Genomic DNA, 21,586 nt, shown 5'->3' with positions numbered 1-21,586 from the left:
TGAGAGAGCAATGTAATCTGTTTAATCTGGCCAAGGTTGCAGCAATGAGACTGTCACAATTAAATTTGTTTAAAATTTGAAAATGTAGAGGGTTCAGTCAAAGTGTTGACATTTTGTCTACCAAGGACTTGAGTATCCTTCTAAACATACCATAAATTAGTAGATTATTTGTGCTGCCCACCATTTTTAGGTAGAGTATTTTTTTTTTTTTCAAATGATGCACATGTCATTTTGGATTGTGAAGGTATTGTGTTGATAGATTTATTTTCATAGTTTTATTGTCAGTCTTACCTTCCCTGTCTCTCTTCAGAGCCTCCACCTGGTTTTCTGTGATGTTTGATCTGGCTTTCACGGTGGTGAGTTCTGCTGCTTGTGCTGAAACCAAGTTAAGGGAAAAAAAAGAAAACGGAGAAGTGGCATACCTCTAGCTCCAATGTAAAAAAAAACATTTATTGAAACATTTGACATCAGGGTATTTGTCATCTGGGTATGTGATTTTGCTTTCCAGGTTTGCTACAGTCAGTGAAAACTTGGAAATTGTGATAGAACTTGAAATTTGGAAATGTTACTTTAGTGTTTACTGTCAACCTTAGCTGCTGGTAGATGTACTGTCACTGGAGTAATAACCATAATGGAAGTTTTCCCATTGCACAAGTCCCAAGTTATTGTTAGGAAAAACAAGACCTAGGACATTCAAGTCAACTAAAGGTAACATTTGAACAAATAATGACAAATATTGGTCAGAGAAATTCACTATATTCCACAGAATTGTAGAACAGTCATGGATATCCATTAGAAATATGTTTAGGAATACTGGCTAGCATTGTTCTTATGATATATTATCAGTAATTGTTCACTAACATTATCAGAGCCATTATGATCGCCACACAATACCTTTAAGCTGTCTCTTCAGCTGGTTTATCTGAGTCTTCTGTCCCTCCAGTTCTCTCAGTTTAGCTGCCTGTGCTGCAACAGAAACATCACAACTTTCCTAAACTGAGCAGAGGGTAGAAAAGGATTCACAGGAAAACAGATGGATCTTAACCGACTGTATGTTTATTTTATTTTACTGCACCTTCAGTCTCCTTGGAAATTGCTTCAGTGCATGTTGTGTGTAATCGGAAATATTCTTTGATTCAGCAAACAACACAACAACCAGAAATATAAAATCTTAGGTTATTTTTTGGTTTCTACCCTCTTTACAGGTATGAACTGCTGTGACATGAAAACATGAAAACATCATGCAACGTGCAACAAAACAGTGGTTTCTGGGAAATTAATGCTATTACTTTTCTCGTTACCTGACATACTACTGTACCTTCATTCTCATTCTTTACGTGCCTCATCTCCACCCTCTGTTCAGCCAGCAAGGCGTTCATTTCTCTCAGCACAGTGTGGATGTCAGGCGGACAGGTCTGTTGGAGGTGAGAGGAGTGTGCAGGTTCACCTCCCTGGGTTTTAGTCTGATTTCCATGTGGGATGATTTCATTCCCAGAGTCTGTGTGAACCTGAGCTCTGGACAGACAGCAGACCAGCAGCAACAGCTGAAGAACCACAGTGATCTCCATTCTCAGACTGGCAATCTATGCTCTTCAACTGTGTTGTTTCGGTAGGCTGTTCATCTCGGCCTTATATAGTGTCTCGCCTTGTTCAGTCACAGACATTTTTTTATCAGAAACATGCACAGGTGATACTGTCAGTGTTTTGCAACCCAGTCCTCTAGTCTCACCTGTCCTGCAAGTTTTTTCTCCAGTCCTGCTCTTGCACACCTGATCCAATTAAGGACTACATATTTTCATGACACCTTAACTGGACCAGGTGTGCAAGACTAGGACTGGAGGACTTGCAGGACAGGTGAGCTGTGAGGGCTGGGTTGCGAAACACTGCTATAGATAACACTTTTGATTTTAGAAACACAATACAGAAACGGCACAGAGAAAACAAAGCACACTGCTTCATCTATTTACTAAAATGGAAGTATGATTTAGGTGGTGTCGCGTCACTAGAGGTGTCTTCAACTCACGACACCTCTGGACTGGTCGTGAGATTTCAAGACTCCCTTTGTGAGTGCTGTAGCCTACGTAACGTACCATTCTGCAGACAGAGGCGGCTATCTAATCTACATGACTTACACAAGAGAAATATGAACGATATACTTCCCTAATATTGTTAAAAAAAATTAATGATTGAGCAGCCGAAGAGAATGTCTCCATCCTCTTAATGACAGGTATCAAATAGCCATTTGTATAAGCTGAAGTATGTATAAATACAGATGTAAATCAATATAGCCTATGAGTTTTGTCTATAGCTAGATTTGAACCCATGACCTTTCCCATCGAGGGACAAAACATGTAGGCCTACCATTATACTATCCAATCAGCAAATGCGAAATGAGAAATTAAAGTCTACATTCTCCTATACCAGCATCGCTACAATGTCTTGTCGCTGCCTCATAATAAGATGGATATATTCAAAGTACAATGTAGGCCTATAACTTTACTATTTTAATATGTTTACATTGAAAATATAAGCCAGCGACATACAATAAAATAAAGAGCACTATATTCTTGAAAACGTTATCAAATGGATGATTCTGCTATTAATGTGATGCTTTCTGCTCTGCAAATTGTCAGTTCTTGTGTCGAGCAAGTTGCTCTTCAAGTATGTCATGAAATTTCCTTTCTACGACGTCCTTTGGGAATTAAAGCCATGTGAAATTTTCAAGACCTGTTTTCATGTAGTGCTTGAAGTATGTTGTGAGTATTCAAGACACATTGTTACTGGGGAAAGCCACCCCAGTTTACCAAAAGAACCTGTATTCTGTCAGTGTGTGTGTGTGTGTGTGTGTGTGTGTGTGTGTGTGTGTGTGAGTGTGTGTGTGTGTGTGTGTGTGTGTTACAGGATTACAATAAAAAATAAATTCAATTTCCAAAATTTGAATGCAGACCATTAATAGTTACCTACATGGGGCATCTCCTTTATGGAATACTAATATTTTGTTGACAAACACAGCTGACTGCTCACAAGGGGTGACTGTCAAGTGGTGACACCAGAATGAAGGAGCAGCTGTAGGAAATGTTAGCATGGTGGAGCTTTCATGTCAGGTAAAGTTTGTACTTTAGCAGAGGACGGTTTGGAGCCATCGATCTCTGGGTCATGAACCCCGCACACTTCCACTGCACCGCTCTGCTTTCAGTTAAGCGATGCCTAAAGACACAATTCCTGACTTAGTAACTCAGCGCCCTACACATTAACAAACATCACAAAGTTTTGGTGCATAAATATCGAAAAGTGGAATGATGATGTGATGCTAAAAGTACAAAATAAACTTTTTGCACAGTAGCCTTTGAATGTGTTTTTAATAATCTCATACAAACAGCAGCTGCCAAGTCCGGTTTCTCATTGCACATTTCACTTTAAATTGTAGTATACACCATATTTAAAAGTTCAAGTAACAACTAATACATCAAAAATGTTCAGGAGATGCTAAAAGTAAATAAAAATCAACTTTTTGCACTTCAAAAGCCTTCAAAAATTTCAAGTCCAGCGTCTCCCACAAGCTCTTCTATTGTTGGTTGTTCAGGGGAAATCTAGACCAAAACCATGACAGTGTTGGTGTCATGCCCTGCTCATTGAGATACATGAAGCATTAGCCAAGAATGGAAAAAGGAAGTATTATATTATTGGATAATTTTCATTAATGTCTAGAGTTTGTTGTTGTTGCTGCTCTGCTTTGTCCTGAACACCCAGGACAAACAAGGAAGACGGAAGGAAGCAAAAAGGAATAAGAGATGTTTATCAGGCTACAAGAATACTGATACACTGCCATGTCAAGATACTCAGATCCATTTAGTTAAAGAATCAAATGCCATTGAAAGAATTGTCACTCATACTACTATTCATTTATATATACTATTATCATAAATGTCAAAAACAGAAATCCAGTTAAAATCTCTTAATCTATATGCCTATGAAACAAAGATGCACAACTCTATCATATAGATTAAGAAATAGAGGGATTTATACATTGTGTCCCTCTCACATGGTGAACAGCAGATGACCGCTGAAGGTGCTGTGGTGATTTTCATTGTCAAACATTCTTGTGTTCAGCCAGAGACGCAAAAACACGACATCTCCGACCTCTAGAAGCAGTGAGGCGCCATTAGAGGAACTCCCATAATGAGATGGCTGATATTCATATGCAATAAATATATGCTGTCCATTCTTGACCAAGACAGCACCCGAAGCATGTGAAGCATGTCCACTTGCACCCACGTAGAACTGGAAGTGGTAGGCTCCTCTCACTGGGGCAATGAAGAAACCTGAAGAACATTTCTTGTCCTTTTAGAATCAACTGATACAATATCTGTCACACAACTTCACATCAAATTGATTGCTGAAACTCATGAGTTTGTAGAATACCTGTGTTTGGGTTGTAGGCATTTCCAATGTTAGTGATGACGTGTCTGTAGACTAGATTGGTTTCTGTGTTAAAGGGTCCAAGAGTCCCAGAGCCTGAAGCCAACAGAGAGGCTGAGAAAGCCACCTGTTTGACTGAGAGAGCAATGTAATCTGTTTAATCTGGCCAAGGTTGCAGCAATGAGACTGTCACAATAAAATGTTTGAGTTTGTGTCAAAATTGCTATCTAAAATTTAGAGGATTCAGTCAAATTGGTGACATTTAGTCTACCTTGGACTTAAGTATATTTTAAAACATACCATAATTTTGTATGATTTTTTGTGCAATCCACCATTTTTAGGTAGGGTTAAATTATGCACATGACATTTTGGATTGAAACTTCAAGTATTATGTTGATAGTTTTATTTTCATAGTTTTATTGTCAGTCTTACCTTCCCTGTCTCTCTTCAGAGCCTCCACCTGGTTTTCTGTGATGTTTGATCTGGCTTTCACGGTGGTGAGTTCTGCTGCTTGTGCTGAAACCAAGTTAAGGGAAAAGAAAACAGAAAAGTGGCATACCTCTAGCTCCAATGTAAAAAAAACAACAACATTTATTTAAACATTTGACAATAAAAACATTTAATTGTCACTGTCTTCATTTGGGTATCTGCTTTTGCTTTCCAGGTTTGCTACAGTCAGTGAAAACTTGGAAATTGTGATATAACTTGAAACTTGGAAATGTTACTGTAGTGTTTACTGTCAACCTTAGCTGCTGGTAGATCTAGCTACTGTCACTGGAATAATGACAATAATGGCATTTTTCCCATTGCACAACATTTGAATATACTGACAAATATTGGCCAGTGTTTAGGAATACTGGCTATCATTGTTCTTATGATATATTATCAGTAATTGTTCACTAACATTATCAGAGCCATTATGATCTCCACACAATACCTTTAAGCTGTCTCTTCATCTCGTCCACCTCAGTCTTCTGCCCCTCCAGTTCTCTCAGTTTAGCTGCCTGTGCTGCAACAGAAACATCACAACTTTCCTAAACTGAGCAGAGGGTAGAAAAGGATTCACAGGAAAACAGATGGATCTTAACCGACTGTATGTTTATTTTATTTTACTGCACCTTCAGTCTCCTTGGAAATTGTTCCAGTGCATGTTGTGCGTCATAAGAAATAATGTTTGATTCAGCAAACAATACAACAACCAGACATATACAATCTTAGTTTATTTTGTTGGTTTCTACCGTCTTTACAGGTATGAACTATGACATGACAAAAACATCATGCAACAAAACAGTGGTTTTCTATGGAAGGGTTCTTAATGCTATCATGCTATTATGAATAACAACATTAACAATGATTAGGTAATGTTAAATGCATACAAACAACTGCATTAATTCATATTGTTATACATGTTTGTTACATGTGTTTACTAACATGAATTAAGCATGAACGGTGGCATTAACAAAGATGAGTTCATATTAAATGCACAATAATAAACTGCATTAAGTAATGTTGCTATACATGTTTATTCCAATGTATTTTCTAAATTGAACCCCCAGCTCTTCATGTATTACTTAAACATATCCTGGCATTAACTAAAGTGATTAAGTCACAACAAGCATTACCTAATGTGAATAGTGTGTTATTCATGTGATTTGGTATAACTGAACCTGAATAACTAAGTAATACATGAAGAGTAAAAGGCCGCGGCCACACTGATCTCTGATCTCTGATTTCCGTCCGTTTTGACGGAGAGAAAGTTCAACCCAGTTGAACTTTTTCTGGACGGAGGGATTCGTCACGGTCCGTTTAGCAAATCAGAGGCGTTCCTACTTTTTTTTTTTTCTGTCTGTTTTCTGATGGATCAGTGTGGCCTCTAGCCTGGTGTCTGGCCTCTATGAATCACAGTCTTCAGCACTCTTCGAAATTGCTCTTCGAATTTGCATGGCGATTATGTGGCCGCGGCCTTCGGGTTTCAATTTAGACAACACATTAGCATTAACAAACATGTATAACAACACTACTTAATGCAATTTATTGTGCATTTAATATGAAGTCATCTTTAATATCACTGTTCATGCTTAATTCATGTTAGTAAACACATTAGGTAACATTAACAAACATGTATAACAATATTAGTTAATGCAGTTGTTCATGTACATTTAACATGAACTAATCTTTGTTGATGCTATTCATGTTTTATTCATGTTAGTAAACGCAGTTAATAAACACTTACTGCAAAGTGTTACCCTTTTCTCATTACCTGACATACTACTGTACCTTCATTCTGATTCTTCAAGTGTCTCATCTCCACCCTCTGTTCAGCCAGCAAGGCGCTCATTTCTCTCAGCACAGCGTGGATGTCAGGCGGACAGGTCTGTTGGACGCAAGAGGCATTTGCAGGTTCACCTGCCTGGGTTTCAGTCTGCTTTCCATGTGGGATGATTTCATTCCCAGTCTCTGTGTGAACCTGAGCTCTGGACAGACAGCAGACCAGCAGCAACAGCTGAAGAACCACAGTGATCTCCATTCTCAGACTTGTAATCTATGCTCTTTAACTGTGTTGTTTCTGTTAATCTCGGCCTTATATAGTGTCTCGCCTTGTTCAATCATTACCAGACATAGAGACACGTGCAGGTGATACTGTAGATAACACTTTTGATTTTATAAACACAATCTAGAAACATCACAAAGGAAAGAAAGCACATTGTATCATCTATTTACCAGAATATAAATCTGATTTATGAGTAGCTAAGCATTGGATTGTAGCTCCTAATATATTCCTTGGATGTTTGTGTCCTTCATTAATCAGTTTACCAAAATCTGTATTCTACCCTTAATACTTTTAATGTGTGTAATTTCAAGGGTGTGTGTGTGGGTGTGTGGGTGTGTGTGTGTGTGGGTGTGTGTGAGTGTATGTGTAATCTCAGTGTATAATTACATTTTTGGTCACTTTCCAAAAATGTTTTAATGCAGATCAATAGTTAAAATCATCACTTAAAAAAAAATGATGTAATTGCATTCATATGTGGTCACATTTCATAATTGCATAGAAAAGTAGAATTTTCATCCAATTTTTGTCACTCGTTTGATTTGAATACAGAATTTCTAATTTAACAAAACTAATTCATTATCTGTTTAGTGAAGATTTCAGCATTATTTTATATTGTACCTTTACCTGTTACCTGTACCGTATTGCTTTATCATTGACACGTGCAAATGATATGTTGACCTTTTCTCAGCTGGTTACTTGGCTGACTTAGCCAAGACTTACCAGAAACTGCAATCAGAGCCGGGTTAAGAGTATTTTTCTCTCTTTGCTTCCTCAATAAATCAAGCAGGGTCATAAAGTCAGGCTTTGGAACAGCAACAACACCGATGTTAAAGAAAACAAAACATCCACTGTGAAACAGCATTCACGTGTTATTTATATTGGACAACTCAGTTTTTCTTTAACATGAACAAGTACCCAAAACTAAAACAAGTTTGTTTTCCACACAAATGAGCTTTATATAATTTCATATTTCATCGTGGTGCGATCATGTATGAGCTAGAAAATGGACAGCATCCTGATTCATTCATCTCAGTGTTGTTTTCACGCATCTCCCATTTATTGTCAGTGGAGCTGCTCCTGAATCAGCCACCATCAAGACACTTTTGGCACTTTTGTCTGTAGCTCTTGAAGAGACTTGTTCATGTTAAGATAAAACTGAACTCTCTGAGATCACATGAATAACATTTGTGTTTGTGTCATACAGTGAATTGTCCCTTTAATGTCATTTTCATGGCAGCACATGCCATTAATGCATATTTTTCCAGTGTTGGCTCCAGTGTTGTTGTTGTGAAGTTTGCCCCTACCACCACCCTTGTTTTATTGAGGAAGCATAAGGAAACATTAGTGGTAGTTTATTAACCAGAAATGTATCACTAACCTCAGATTAAGGAAGTGAGTATGTGCAATAAATAAAGCTAAGGAGTAAATGCTTTAAAACAAAAGGAGCCTACATTGTTTGTAAGTTTGCTACATAAGATCTGACATGACCTGTGATGGGTTGCTTGCAGGTTTGTGAAATGTAGGCTGCTAAATCACACTAATTTAAGCCGCTGATTTCACTGTATGCTTCAATATTGTAAATTTCAGTATCCTTATCGTAAATTAATTGACATTATCCTTCAGTTACAGATCTACTAGTAAATTCATTTGAAGATTTTACTAAAACTAATTTTACAAATCTTTCTTTACTTAAGAAAAAAATAAATTACTTGTGAACTATCAAGTTATTTACTATAATATCTGTTTCCTTGACTTTATTTCTTGCACATTACTGTGTCTTTGATGTGAGGTTAGTGATACATTTCAAGTACATGATCTGTAACAACAGTAAATTAGCAGCCTGTGAATTGATTCAAAACCAAAACATGCTACTGCCCTTATGGATGCCATGGTTGATACAAATAACTGATGGTCAGTAGTAACGTTTAAATGTGACTCCGAACTGCTTCAGATGAAGGTGTACAGTATATTCCAACACACATTACATCTATTTTGTTTTCCCTTTATTCATCCAGGGAAGGTTGACTGAGCATGTATGTCCTGCTTCACACTCACACTCATTCAACCCTGTGAGCTGAGCTGAGTCGTCTTTCTCTGACCTTTCCCTGATTTATGTGGAAAACAACAATTCACTGTGAATATACTCTCAATCAAGAGGCTCTAAAGTCTCATCTAACAAGTTAGGTGAAAATATTTGTAGCTTATGTTCCATAATTGAAGCTCATTTTCAATTACCACCTGTCAAGATGTCAAGAGAGGGACAAATAATGCCAATCTGTCAGGCAAAGTGATTTCAAAAACCATCAAACAGAAACATATTCATTATTCTTATCAGTAAAGTCATTTGTATTATTTTTACATTCTCAAATAAAATAATTTGAATAGTTGTATTTACACCTGCAATATATTTCTTAAAAACAATTCCAAAGGGGGAAGGAGTAATTTTTAAAACACTGATGGAGAACTGGTCTGATTTAATATTGTTAAAGCATTGTGTTGTTGACTTTGTACTGTGTGCATAATCTGTGCAAAATTGACTTTTGCATGAACTACTAAAATTGAAGGGTGAAGCTCAACAAGCTCCATTTAAAACGAGGACACACAGTATCATAGATGCGCAGCAGCCACACAGTTCAGCAGTATAGAGCTCAACAGTGACCGCCCACTTTTGAACGGCTCCGGTTCCAGGAAGTGAATTTCCCATTCATTCTTCCATTGACTTTTCAAAAAATCATCAATCAAACATTTGATTCGGAGCAAAAAAAATTGGAAAACAGAAAAAAAGGCAAAGTTGTTTTTGTTTTGTTTTTTTCCCGTTTTCCAATTTCATTTTTTTTTGCTCCGAATCAAATGTTTTATGGTCACGATTCATCTCGTAGTTGGTTGGCTTGGTTACAGGCTTAAAACTCTTTATATAAGGATTTTCTGAAACGTCAATGGAGAAATGAATGGGAAATTCACTTCCTGGAACCGGAGCCGTTCAAAAGTGGGCGGTCACTGTTGTCCTCTAGAAGAGGGAGTGAATGATCCTGTTCAGTGTCTGTAGACAGTGCCATGCCTCCTAACGGCCACTAGGGGTCAGAAAGGCTAACCATGAGGATGTGAGTGAGTGAGTTACTTTCAAGGTCCATGAGTTGCTTCGCATCTAAAGGAAAAAAAACAAAACAAACAAAAAAAAAGTTGCAACCACATACTGTATTTCTCACACTAAACTCAAGAAAATCAGTTCTTTTGAAGTGTTTTTGAGCTTAGTGATTTATACTCGGAATATAAAAACTATAATGGAATTAAAGTATGTTGAAGCAGGGCGGCCTAATGGTTAGAGAAAGTGTCTTGTAACCAGAGGGTCCCAGTTGTAATCCTCCATGACCCCAAACATCTTCCCTGCTGAGGTGTCCTTGTGCAAGACACGATCCCTGCCAACTGTAGGGGCTCTTCTGCAGCCGACCCTGACCTCTGACCTCTGACCTCAATGAGTGCTTAGAGGCAGGGAAAAAGACAGTGTCCACCCTGTGATCAAGAGTATCACACAAAAACAATCACTGTCAATTGATTGTTAAGTTGGAAAGAAGGGAACATCAACAGAACAACAAATCTAGCAGTCTTAACATTGTCAGTATCATACCCAGAGTAAGTATGGGGAAATACAATGAGTGAGATAAAGCTAGCATGCGGTAAATGAGATGTTCCTGCGTAAAACTGGTTACATTTGGACTGAAATCAAGAATTCAGTCAAAATAATAGGCCTGTTGTAAGAAGTTGCACATTTTCCTGGTGTATTTTGGCTCTGAATCTGAACATGACAGGTGTGGGGACTGTATATAAAGACTAGAATAGACACACACACTTTACTTGAAGAAGAGCAAAGAGGTAACCAGTCTATCCATGGGGACCACTGTGTTTGGGTTGCTGTTGCTGGGCTGCTGTCTGGGTGGAGGGCAGACAGGAAACTCAACTACATCTGTGATCTCCTCTGACTCCCAGCAATACGTCCATGTCGTCTCACTGGCTCAGCTGAGTGTAAAAGTGAATTACTTGCAGAGAGAAAATGAAGGTAGGATTAAGATTGATGCTCAAGCAGACGGCTTTAAAAATCTGTCCAGTTCGGGGAATGTGTATTCAAAATACCAGATGGCATTCAAATACTTCTTTGTGAAATTTCTTTGAACACTGAAAAAATGCCTTTTGCCAAAATGCAGATTATAAAAACATGTCTTCCTCCCGGGTTTGATAGCATCCTTCTTATTAATGTTCTCCTCTGTTGATCAATATTGTGTATGTGTGTTGTAGCGCAGGCAGTGAAGCTGGAGCAGCAGAAGAGCCAGGTGGACATGCTGAATACACAGTTACAAGGTATTATGGAGAAATGACCGACTCGAGTAACACTCACAGATTTTGCATGATGAATTTATCCATATTCATATTCTGAATGTTTAAATCACCTTCATGTTCAGCTCAAGCAGCAGCCCTTGCCTCCTTGAAAGCCGAGTCTACAATCACTGAAAGCAAAGTGGAGGCTTTGCAGAAAGACGTGAAAGGTACAGTATGTCAAGTTTGAATATGAGAAATCAGCATAAAGATTTTATTTGGATTGAGCATGAACATAGATTTCAAATTCGCAGTGCTTTTATATATATATTTTATGTATCCTGTTCAAGCATGTATATACACATACATGCCTTTTGATTGCACTTTACATCCAGATGCATGATAAATTTTTATTTTCTCTCAGTACAATGCAATCTATAAACAAGGTGTATTTCATAAAAAGTTTCATTAGTTTCACCACAAATGATTAAAAATTAAAACTGAAAACATTTATTTGGATCTTATATATTCACTTTTTACCATATTTAGATTGTTGTTTGTATATTTAGAAAAAGCTCACATTTTGCATTTTTCTTTCTTTTTGTATTTTATAGACATTGACAAAGAAAGTAATGATATTAAATAATGTGCCTGACAACAGTAGCAAAGTTATAAACACTGATATTTGAAACTAGAAAACACTACACAACATATATACAGTACATATATATACAGAATATATAGGCCTATTTGTGGCTTTTCAGTCAAACAGGTGGCTTTCTCAGCCTCACTACTGGCATCTGGCAGTGGATACATTGGACCCTACAATGCACACACCAATTTGGTCTTCAAACATGTCACCACAAACATCGGAAATGCCTACAACCCCCACACAGGTATGTTATATATTATATTGCACTACTGAGTTCAAACTTGACCAACCCAAACAGAACCCAGTCGTCCTTTAATACTCCAGAGTTTTGCTGTTTGACCAATGAGCCGTTTGTTCCAGGTGTCTTCAGTGCACCAGTGAGGGGGGTGTACCACTTCCAGTTCTATGTCGGTGCACATGGACATGCTTCAGTTGCCTCCAGCGCAGTCTTGGTCAAGAATGAACAGCATATATTTAGTGCCTATGAACACCAAACGTCTGGTTATGGGAAATCATCTAATGGTGTCTCACTGCTTATGGAGGTCGGAGATGTCGTGTTTCTGCGTCTCTGGCACAACACAAGGATCCATGACAATGAAAATCACCATAGCACCTTCAGTGGTCACTTGCTGTTCACCATGTGAAGACGACAAGACAGCAGTTGTGTTAAAGGAAAAATCCCCCCTGAATCACTTAAAACTGTTATAAACAGCTATTGTCCATGTACCTTGCATTTCTAGGCTCATTTTGTTGTCTGTTGATTGATGTGTAACTCGCCAACATAGATGACATCACTGGAAAGTAGTCAAGACCCCCTGTGCACAGCCGCTTATAATCAGGTGCTGGTTGGTCGCAGGAATACAAGATAGTCCAAGGAATTATCCAATGTTCGCTCCTTAAGCCTATTTTTGCAAATGTTATAAGAAAAATAAAGATGTGAGTAAATTGGCAAGAAAGTCTAACAGTGTGCGGTTGGATAATTCCTTTATATAGATGGCATCACGTCATGTCAAGATCTATCCAGCGCAACTACAATGGAGTTTGATAGCAGATTTCTTTTTTTTGCTATTTAAAATATCAAAGGTAAATGTCAGATCTTGGTGTCAGATTTTCTGAGGCCTTTTCACGTGTCCTCAGTTGTCTTTGCTGCCTGTGTACTTGAGCAGTGTACTGTGTACTTCATACAAGAAGCAGGGAGGTTTTAACTTGCTCATGGGAGGGGAACATCACTGACAGCTTCCTATGCAGAACAACCATGGGAAAATGTGATTACGTAAACAGAGAATGTAGTCAGACCAAACAGCATGTTCCAAACATGTTTTGACTCTGTAACTATGAGGCTGAAGTACAACCAGCTTCAATGTGAGGCTAGTGACATTTTATCTGTATGAACAATAAAAACAAATGCCACCACTTTTTCTAGGTTCCCAGGTCTCTGTTACAGGGTGCCAAACGTATTTAGACAGAATAACATTATAGAAGTATCACCAGACTCTTGATAACTTATTTCCTTCCAGCTGGACTAGCCGATAGCTGCTGTTTCAGCAAATACTACAAAATCATTGCATCTGCTTTTGTCTAAATGAATCCGCTATGAAATATAAAAATATGGAATACATGTCTGTCTAAATAACAGCAAGTAAAAACAGATCTGAGGTTAAAAAAATAAAATAAAATCATGAATCAATTATCATTTCCATAATTTGTTCCTGTTTGATTCTCTGGAAAAATAGGGCAGAGTAGGCCACAATTGGATTACCAACTTAATTTGAAAAGTGGTTGAAAAATGTTTGTTAATGCATAATAATACTAATACTGATAATAATTACTACTACTAATAATAATACCTTTATGTATATAGCACCTTTAAAAACAGAGTTTACAAAGTGCTTTGACAGTCAAAATAAAAGCAGAATACTCGAAATGAATTTAAAAAAGCAATACATCCATACATCAAACATCGTACAACAGATTAGGTGTGAATAGGGGATTAGACCACATCAGGCATAATAAGGGTTCATTTGGATGTGCATGCTCATAGTCACAGAACCTATAAGTAGCATTAGCAGGCTAATAACCTCAGACTTGAGGTTTGGGAATGTCAGATAGCCTACACTGCAGTGATCTATAACCTCATTCTACTGTGCAAAGTATGAGTTTATTTGTCCCATCAATAGTCCAGATCATCTTCACTATTAAACGCCTATTTAGGTTAGGTGTCCCTTTAAGAGGGAGGAAATGAAAGGGGGAAGTGAAGCAAGAGGGCACTACTTCCTTGTAGTCCGCACAATCAAAACATTATTCGTGCGCAATGGGTGAATCTGCATCCTCGAAAGGAAAATTTGTAATCTAACATTCGGCGCACCTTCTCGGGAAGATCCTCGAACAGCATTTCTGCACTATGCTTCAGCTGAACGACACGGTGGAGCCGGAGAGTCCGGGGGCTGCGGTTCTCCACCCTGCAGAAACCGAGGAGGGGGTCGAGGTTGCCTTCACGCCGCCGGAGGCCGGAGGAAGCCTCGGATACGGAGCCTCCGTGGCCTGCTGCTCCCCGTTACAGACCCTGACGCCTTTCCACGTTCATAACCCCACAATGCAAGCGAAAGTGAAGGACTATTTCGTCTTCAGGGTAAGTTTGCACCAGAGTATTGATCGATAACAGCTTCCATGTAAGGCTGGAATGGGCCGATATCTTAATTAGACTATCTCCACCTCTTCAGATTAAACAGCCTATCTAATCCCTCGAGTATTCTGTTGCATTCAGGGTGCTGGTGGTAAATAAACACCGTACATAATTTACCAGGCGGAAGAAAGCAACTAGTGTATTATAAAAGCTACTCCAACAGCAGCGCATCACAGGGAGGAATGAGATGCTGTCCTCTGAGATGATGCTGATGCTGATGATTGACAGCTGTGTGATGATGCTGATCTTAGCCAGGTACCATTGAGCAGGCTGTGAGCGACATCAGGACAGTGGCACTACCTTCAGAGGATGGAGAGGTGCTCAGCGTCTGGCTGCTAGCTGAGTAAGTATCTGACCGTTTTATTATCAGGCTGAAACATTTGGGAATTGTTTGGGTATAACAGTTGTTTATACTACAGAGTAGATAAACCATAAAAATGCATACACATGGGCACCTCAACCGGAGATTTCTCAAGGCTACAGATTAAACAGTTGAATATACGGTATAATAGTGAGCTGTTTTGTTAATTGCAGCTGGTTTTGACATGAATTGTTCATCCTATAACCCATGCAATGGCTATGTATCACACAATAATAACAGATGGTTACGCCAAATAGGGCTGGGCGATATGGTTAAACAACAATTTTTCAATATCGATACATATAACTATATGGCTCACATATTCCAAATCACGTTAAATAATCAAATGAATGTTCATCCCATTGAACTGAATGGCAATGTTAGGTGTCAAACAAAACTGAAATTTTCAAATAATATCCCTTAAAATGTTTCATACCTAATTTTGTCAAATTGTAAATAAAATTTGCTTGTTATCATCACTTTAGACAGCAGAATTGTGCGTCATGATATCCCCAAATGACCACATCATCACAATATGATTCCACTGAAAGATGATAAACGATAATGTTGAATTATCGTCCAGCCCTAACGCCAAAGACAGTCATAGACTTTATATAACAATGTTGAGAGTTCCAGTGCTTAACAGTCATGTTATGCAATGTTACACTTGTTACTTTTCCTCTTCAATCTTACAGTTGCTCGTTTTCAAATTGTGCTTCACACGGGTTTCAAAAAGTAACTAGCCTATTTCTCATTTTTGTGTGGGATTTTTATAGAGTTGATCACTGGAACAATGAGAAGGAGAGACTTGTGCTCATAACTGATAGGTAAGTCAAAATTTCATAAGTTTCTGGAAAAATATAGTTTCTTCCATTGCCTGTTGGTGGATTTGACTTGTGAACCTCTCGGTTGTGTGTGCAGGTCCCTGCTGGTGTGCAAGTATGACTTCATCAACCTGTTGTGTCAGCAGGTCGTCAGGATCTCTCTCAACGCCGTAGACACCATCTCAGTGGGCGAGTTTGAGTTCCCACCCAAATCCCTGAACAAGTAAGCCACTAAATTCCCAGTTGATTTAAGTCAACAGAAGTACCAATGTCAAGAATAGGCCTCCTGCCATGTAAGATGCTTGAGTAGGTAATTACTGAAATACTGTAGCTATTACTTTGTTGTTATAAACTGAAAATGTGACTTTAAACAGAATTCAAATTTTGGTCTTGAGTGGTGAAAATGAACAAAAAGTCAAGAACCAAGAATCTCATGCTTCCTGATATTATCAGAAGATAAATACTGAAGCAGCTCTATAATAATAATACTGATGATAAACTTTATTTATGTAACTCTTATCTAAAAGCATTTAGTGACAGTGCTTTACAGGAAGGCATAAAGACAAGAATTGTAAAATACAGAATAAGGAGACAAAAAAAAGCCTATATAAGTGTCTTTTAAGAAGTGATTTAAAAGATGATACTTTGTAAGCCTGAGTTTAACAGTAAATAGGAGATCTACAGTGATAACACCCAGAAAGATTTTACAGGGATAAAGACTCATCTTCTGGTAAATACCTGGCAGCCTTACAGTGAAATACATCTTATATGAATGTAAATACATAAACGGTCCCTTACTCTACAAAATACAAATCTTTGTTAGTGGAACAGCTCTGCTTCTTTCTCTCGATGACATCACAGGTCAGAGCCTTGATTTTCTGGTTCCTAATTTTGGCAGTGAGTTGTTTGTGTTCACAAGTATCCACTGAAACAACTAAGACCATGGGAATACCATGTGATACCATCTGTTTTTAAAAATGGGTTTGCTGTTTAAACATAGCTCAGCACAGTGTGCTTTGGTACACTGCTGGCCTGAATACTGCTCCTTGAGAACGGCATGGTTCTTGCACTGTTTTCTTACAGGAGGGAAGGCTATGGGATTCGAGTCCAGTGGGACAAACGTCCACGGGCCTCTTTCCTCAACCGCTGGAACCCCTGGTCCACAGATATGCCCTATGCCACCTTCACAGAGCACCCAATGGCCCGCGCTGACGAGAAGGTGGCCTCTCTCTGCCAGGTGGGATCCCTTTCATCAAATGAGGCTAGATGGGCGTTTTGAATATAGTTCAGCTCACGGATCTTTAAAGTTTTGAGAACTTTTTCATTCCAAACTGACGATTTAAAAGCTCAGAACTGTGAAATATAAAAAGGTTTTATTGGCCTTCCGCTTATTTCACAAGAGCAAACAATGGTGACCACTGGTGCAGCCGGTCATTCACACAGACAAGGCATTCAACAAAACCCAGGCCTAGCGGTCATAGTCCAACTGAAAACAATAGACTGATTGCTGGCTCAAGGAAAAAATTCTGCCTAAAAGATAATGTAAGTTATTCCTATAATCTATAATAACAGTTTAGTCACGATTTGTATACAGCCAGTTTTTTTTAATCAAAGTTAAAAACAAGAAAGAGAAAACTTGAATCTGTGATTTCATCCTGCCATAGCTTTTGTGTGTGTGTGATTTATTGACGATGTAACAGTGCCTGGGGTGATTTGCTGGGGATATGGGTGCATTTTCTCATCAAGAGCCGTTGGCAGCGCTATGAAATGAAGCTCATTTGGGGGTAAAACCGCAATCAGTTGTTCTCCCACACATTGGAGCAGCTATGTCATTGATTGATAACATCAGTATTGGCTTTCTGTGCCCTAGCTTTATATAGACATATTTTTTCTTTTCTTTGAGTAAATTGGCTTTTTTACGTTTAAAATCCAGGTGTAAATGTACTCCAGACACAGTGAAGATCCGGTCATCCAAACCACCTCTGGAGGTGGTCAGAGATGACGACGACGATTTGACCACATTACCAAAGTAGTGTAAATGAAATGCATCTTCAATCCACATATAGGAGTTATGTTAACGGGAATTACGTTTCCACACGGATCCAACCAGGAAGCACAAGCAAAACAAACAGGCAGCTCAGACAGTAACATACTACCAAAAAACAAATTGTCAGGACACTCATGGGTGGGGAACAAGCGAGACAAGAATTTAAAGAATGTCAATATTAAAAGAGGAAGTGACGTATGACAATCTGGTCAGGGAAGGAAAAATCTGATCTCAATGTGGATGTTAACGCCAGGTGTAAAAGGGGGCCTTCTGGCTGTTCTTGTCCTTTTTTTTCTCTGTCAAGTTGGACAACTTCCGGACCCAGCTGGTGCAGGCAGTGAAGAAGGCCCATAAGGAGCACCCCATCCCTGGGCGGGCGAACGGCGTCCTGATCCTGGAGAGACCTCTGCTCATCGAGACCTACCTGGGCATCATGTCCTTCATCAACAACGAGGCCAAGTTGGGCTACTCCATGACCCGCGGCAAGATCGGCTTCTAAAATCCACAACTCCTGCAAATTACGCCAGAGTTTACCCCAGTGTGTCTGTGTGTGTGTTACACTGCGCTCTCTGAGGGAAGCTGTCACTCCATTACACTCATGCGCAGTCAATCTGTGTGTCAAGCTCGTCGGATGTCCACACCTCCCTAAATTGGTGTCACAGTCAGTTGGCCCGGCTAGGTACATGTTGCGCAGCACTGCATGGACTGTCCGCTCATATTTGTTGTTACCCTCCCCCTCTGCAAAGAGCTGTTCACAAATCTGCCATAGTTGCGCAGGCTTTCAGGAGTGTATGCCAACGTAAATTAAGTCAGAGAGGAAGGACAGTGTGTGTGTGTGTGTGTGTGTGTGTGTGGTGGGGAATACAGCTAAATTTCATGTGCACAGCGCATGCATCGATTCATCCCTTCCCCGTACTTAATCTAGACTGAGCTTCTTGTCGTCTCATGCTGCTGGGTTGACCACTGAGCGAGTGACCGACCGTCTGAACTAATGTGACCTTTAGATTTTCTTAGAGGAATGCTAACATCAGGGTCGTTATTTCAGGTTTTAGAGTGCGCTTTATTTGGGCTTCTTTCCACAGCAGAAATGTAAAAAAAGACACCCAGAGGCAGAGGAAGTGCAGCCACAGAGTAGCATAGGACCTTCAGTATGTTCGACGTGTAGATTACTGCAGCGTAATCATATGGTATATTAATGTGGTTTGAAATGAAAACGATTCCATTATCCAGAGCCCAGGGGCCATAGTGTAGCTTCTTGGAATGAAATAGCAGCTGATGATCTAAGTTCAATGGTCAGGTTGCACAATTATCATAGTAAACTTCAATAATGAACTTCACTAAAAGGAAAACTGGGATCTGCACTGCTATTCTGAGAAGCTGTATCGCTCTGGGCTCAGATGTTGCTTGTAGCCAATAAGCCAATAACAGATGGGATACCTTTAGTGTCAATGAAACTTTTTCTGTGGAAATGAGCCCCGCTATGTGTAACTATAAGATACATTATAAGTTGTGACCTTCTTCTCCTGTTGGCCAACTTTTTCCAAAAGTCTCTCCATGCTTGCTTTTTGTTCCATTTGCCTAAATCATGTCATTGCTAAGAGACTAGGGAGCTACTACCACTTTAAGAGCTGAATTAGCTACAATAGCTAAAAAGTTCTTGACCACAGATGTGAGTTACAGTGATGTGTTATGCAACTTGGCCTTGTATACTATGCTCCCATGTTTGTTTTTAAGTTGCCTTAATGATCCTGCAACTTGTATTCATTGTAGGCATACATATGTAAAAATAATGATAAGAGATCGCATTTCTTCTGGACAAAATTGACATACTATTTACTGGTCAGCTGCATTGAAACACTGCATTGGGAATAACTTTGTATTCAACCTTAAACCAATGGATGGGTTTCAAATGAAATACATGCAGGCTAGGCTCATTAACCACATTTGTATCCAGTGTACAAGATTTAGGTCATTTCTCCTTAGACTGCAACCCTCTCCTACACCATTGTGCTACCAAAGGTAACAGGCCATATTTTCATGCTGAACAATGCCAATGAATAATTGTGTCCCCAAATGCCTTTCTGGTCTTAACTTGTTGTGCATGTGTCCTGCACGTTGAGTTTGCATGACGGTTATTTTTGAAAGGAATACTCCGTTTTGGATTTGTAAATATTAAATAGTTTTTATTTTATCTGCTGTTATTGTGACTCAGTTAACTTCTGAATGTTTCTAGAATATGAATTTTCCATTGCCATATTTTCTGTATGGATTCTCAAAGAGCTAAATCCACTGTTATATGTCAAGGCTTTCCTTTTTGTTCTAAATATTTGTAGCACAGTAACCACAGTGGGGATTAACAAATGCCTACATGGTGTTGTCCAGAGCATCAGCTCTGGTCTTTGTCAAGAAGTGTGTTTACATTGTGTTTGTACTGTCAAGGATTGCAACAAAGTGAATCTGTTACAGGTCAGCTGGCTGTATGAACAATCCAACTTCTAGAAATGGGACAGTGCAAAGCCAGATGATGCCTTAAGCCAACAAAGATGGTCCCAAGACATTGGTTACTATTGGCTGTTAAAAATGTGTTGTTTGGATTCACACTGGCTTTTACAGTAAATACTGTAGTAATAGCTGTTCATGGCTATTAAATCCTACCTGTAACAAAACAGCCTATCCAAATCACAGATAATCTCAATAATGTGGCTCATTGAACTTACGAATTGTACACTGCTTTAAAAATACATATTGAAAAATCTGTCTGATGTCATTGTTTCCACTGAGCAGAGCCAACACCAAAAAGATTAAAGCTTTGTGAAGAGGGTTGAAAGGGCCAGGAGTAGGGCTGGGCGATATGGTTGAAATCAATATCATGATAATCATAAGGATTTTTCTCGATATCAATATATATCACGATATGGTTCATGTATGCAAAATCATGTTAAATAATCAAATTAATGTTCATCTCATTGAACCGGATGGTAATGTTAGGTGTGATGTCAAACAAAACAGAAATATTCAAATAATATTTTTACCATACCTCATTTTATGAGTTTTTAAGTAAAATTTGCTTGTCATCATCAATTTAGACAGCAGAAATGTGTGTCACGATATCAAAATATCTTCATATCATCACGATATGATTCCACTGAAAGACAATAAATGATAACATCGAATTATCGTCCAGCCCTAGCCAGGAGTGCCACTCTGTCACCTTTATGTCCATCACCCACACACACACACACACACACACACACACACACACACACAGGTAGGTGTTGGAAACCTGTTGTGACATTGAACAGGACAATGAGCTGCACATTTACTCTCTTAAACCAATATTTTACATTGGTAGAACATTTTATATTCCAGCACATTCGGTGAATGTCTATTGAATGTATAATTATTATTGACATTCAGAGTTATTTTGAGACGTTTCTGATCATTGTGAAAAGGCAAAACCACCCATAGCAAAAAGAAAACTGTGTGCAATTGCAATTAAACACCTACATCTTGCAAAAATCAACACTCTGGAAATTGGAAAATATAGTAATTTAACATAACATAATTTACTAAGAAAATATAAACTTTACCCATCATATAACTGCAGCTATTCAGTCAGTGTCTGCAACTTGCATGGAGTGGAGCGTACAAATGGTTTTGATAAATTATTCATATTGAAAGACAATGTAAAAGATTGACTCTATTTTCTGCTTTTCTTGGCGAGAGGTTGGAGGTTACAGA

The 21,586-nt window shown here is 38.7% G+C and overlaps 2 protein-coding genes across 2 annotated transcripts; both read left to right on the top strand.

Annotated features, from left to right (window-relative positions):
* Positions 1–10,779: 10,779 nt before the first annotated feature.
* LOC139930451 (complement C1q-like protein 2) lies at positions 10,780–12,664 on the top strand. The gene is made up of 5 exons (XM_071923652.2): positions 10,780–11,024; positions 11,261–11,323; positions 11,425–11,508; positions 12,043–12,174; positions 12,291–12,664. The coding sequence occupies exons 1-5, from the start codon at positions 10,856–10,858 to the stop codon at positions 12,572–12,574; spliced, it is 732 nt and encodes a 243-aa protein (XP_071779753.2). The 5' UTR covers positions 10,780–10,855; the 3' UTR covers positions 12,575–12,664.
* Positions 12,665–14,229: 1,565 nt separating this feature from the next.
* On the top strand, positions 14,230–20,850 carry tprg1l (tumor protein p63 regulated 1-like). Its single transcript, XM_071923644.2, has 6 exons — positions 14,230–14,559; positions 14,865–14,956; positions 15,751–15,801; positions 15,896–16,021; positions 16,882–17,035; positions 18,150–20,850. Exons 1-6 carry the CDS (start codon positions 14,332–14,334, stop codon positions 18,342–18,344), a joined length of 846 nt encoding a protein of 281 aa, XP_071779745.1. The 5' UTR covers positions 14,230–14,331; the 3' UTR covers positions 18,345–20,850.
* The last annotated feature ends 736 nt before the right edge of the window (positions 20,851–21,586 follow it).

This window comes from Centroberyx gerrardi, chromosome 14, assembly GCF_048128805.1.
Source record: "Centroberyx gerrardi isolate f3 chromosome 14, fCenGer3.hap1.cur.20231027, whole genome shotgun sequence".
Taxonomy (NCBI): domain Eukaryota; kingdom Metazoa; phylum Chordata; class Actinopteri; order Beryciformes; family Berycidae; genus Centroberyx; species Centroberyx gerrardi.
Note: the sequence above shows the minus strand (reverse complement) of the source record. Positions and strands in the feature narration are given on the sequence as shown.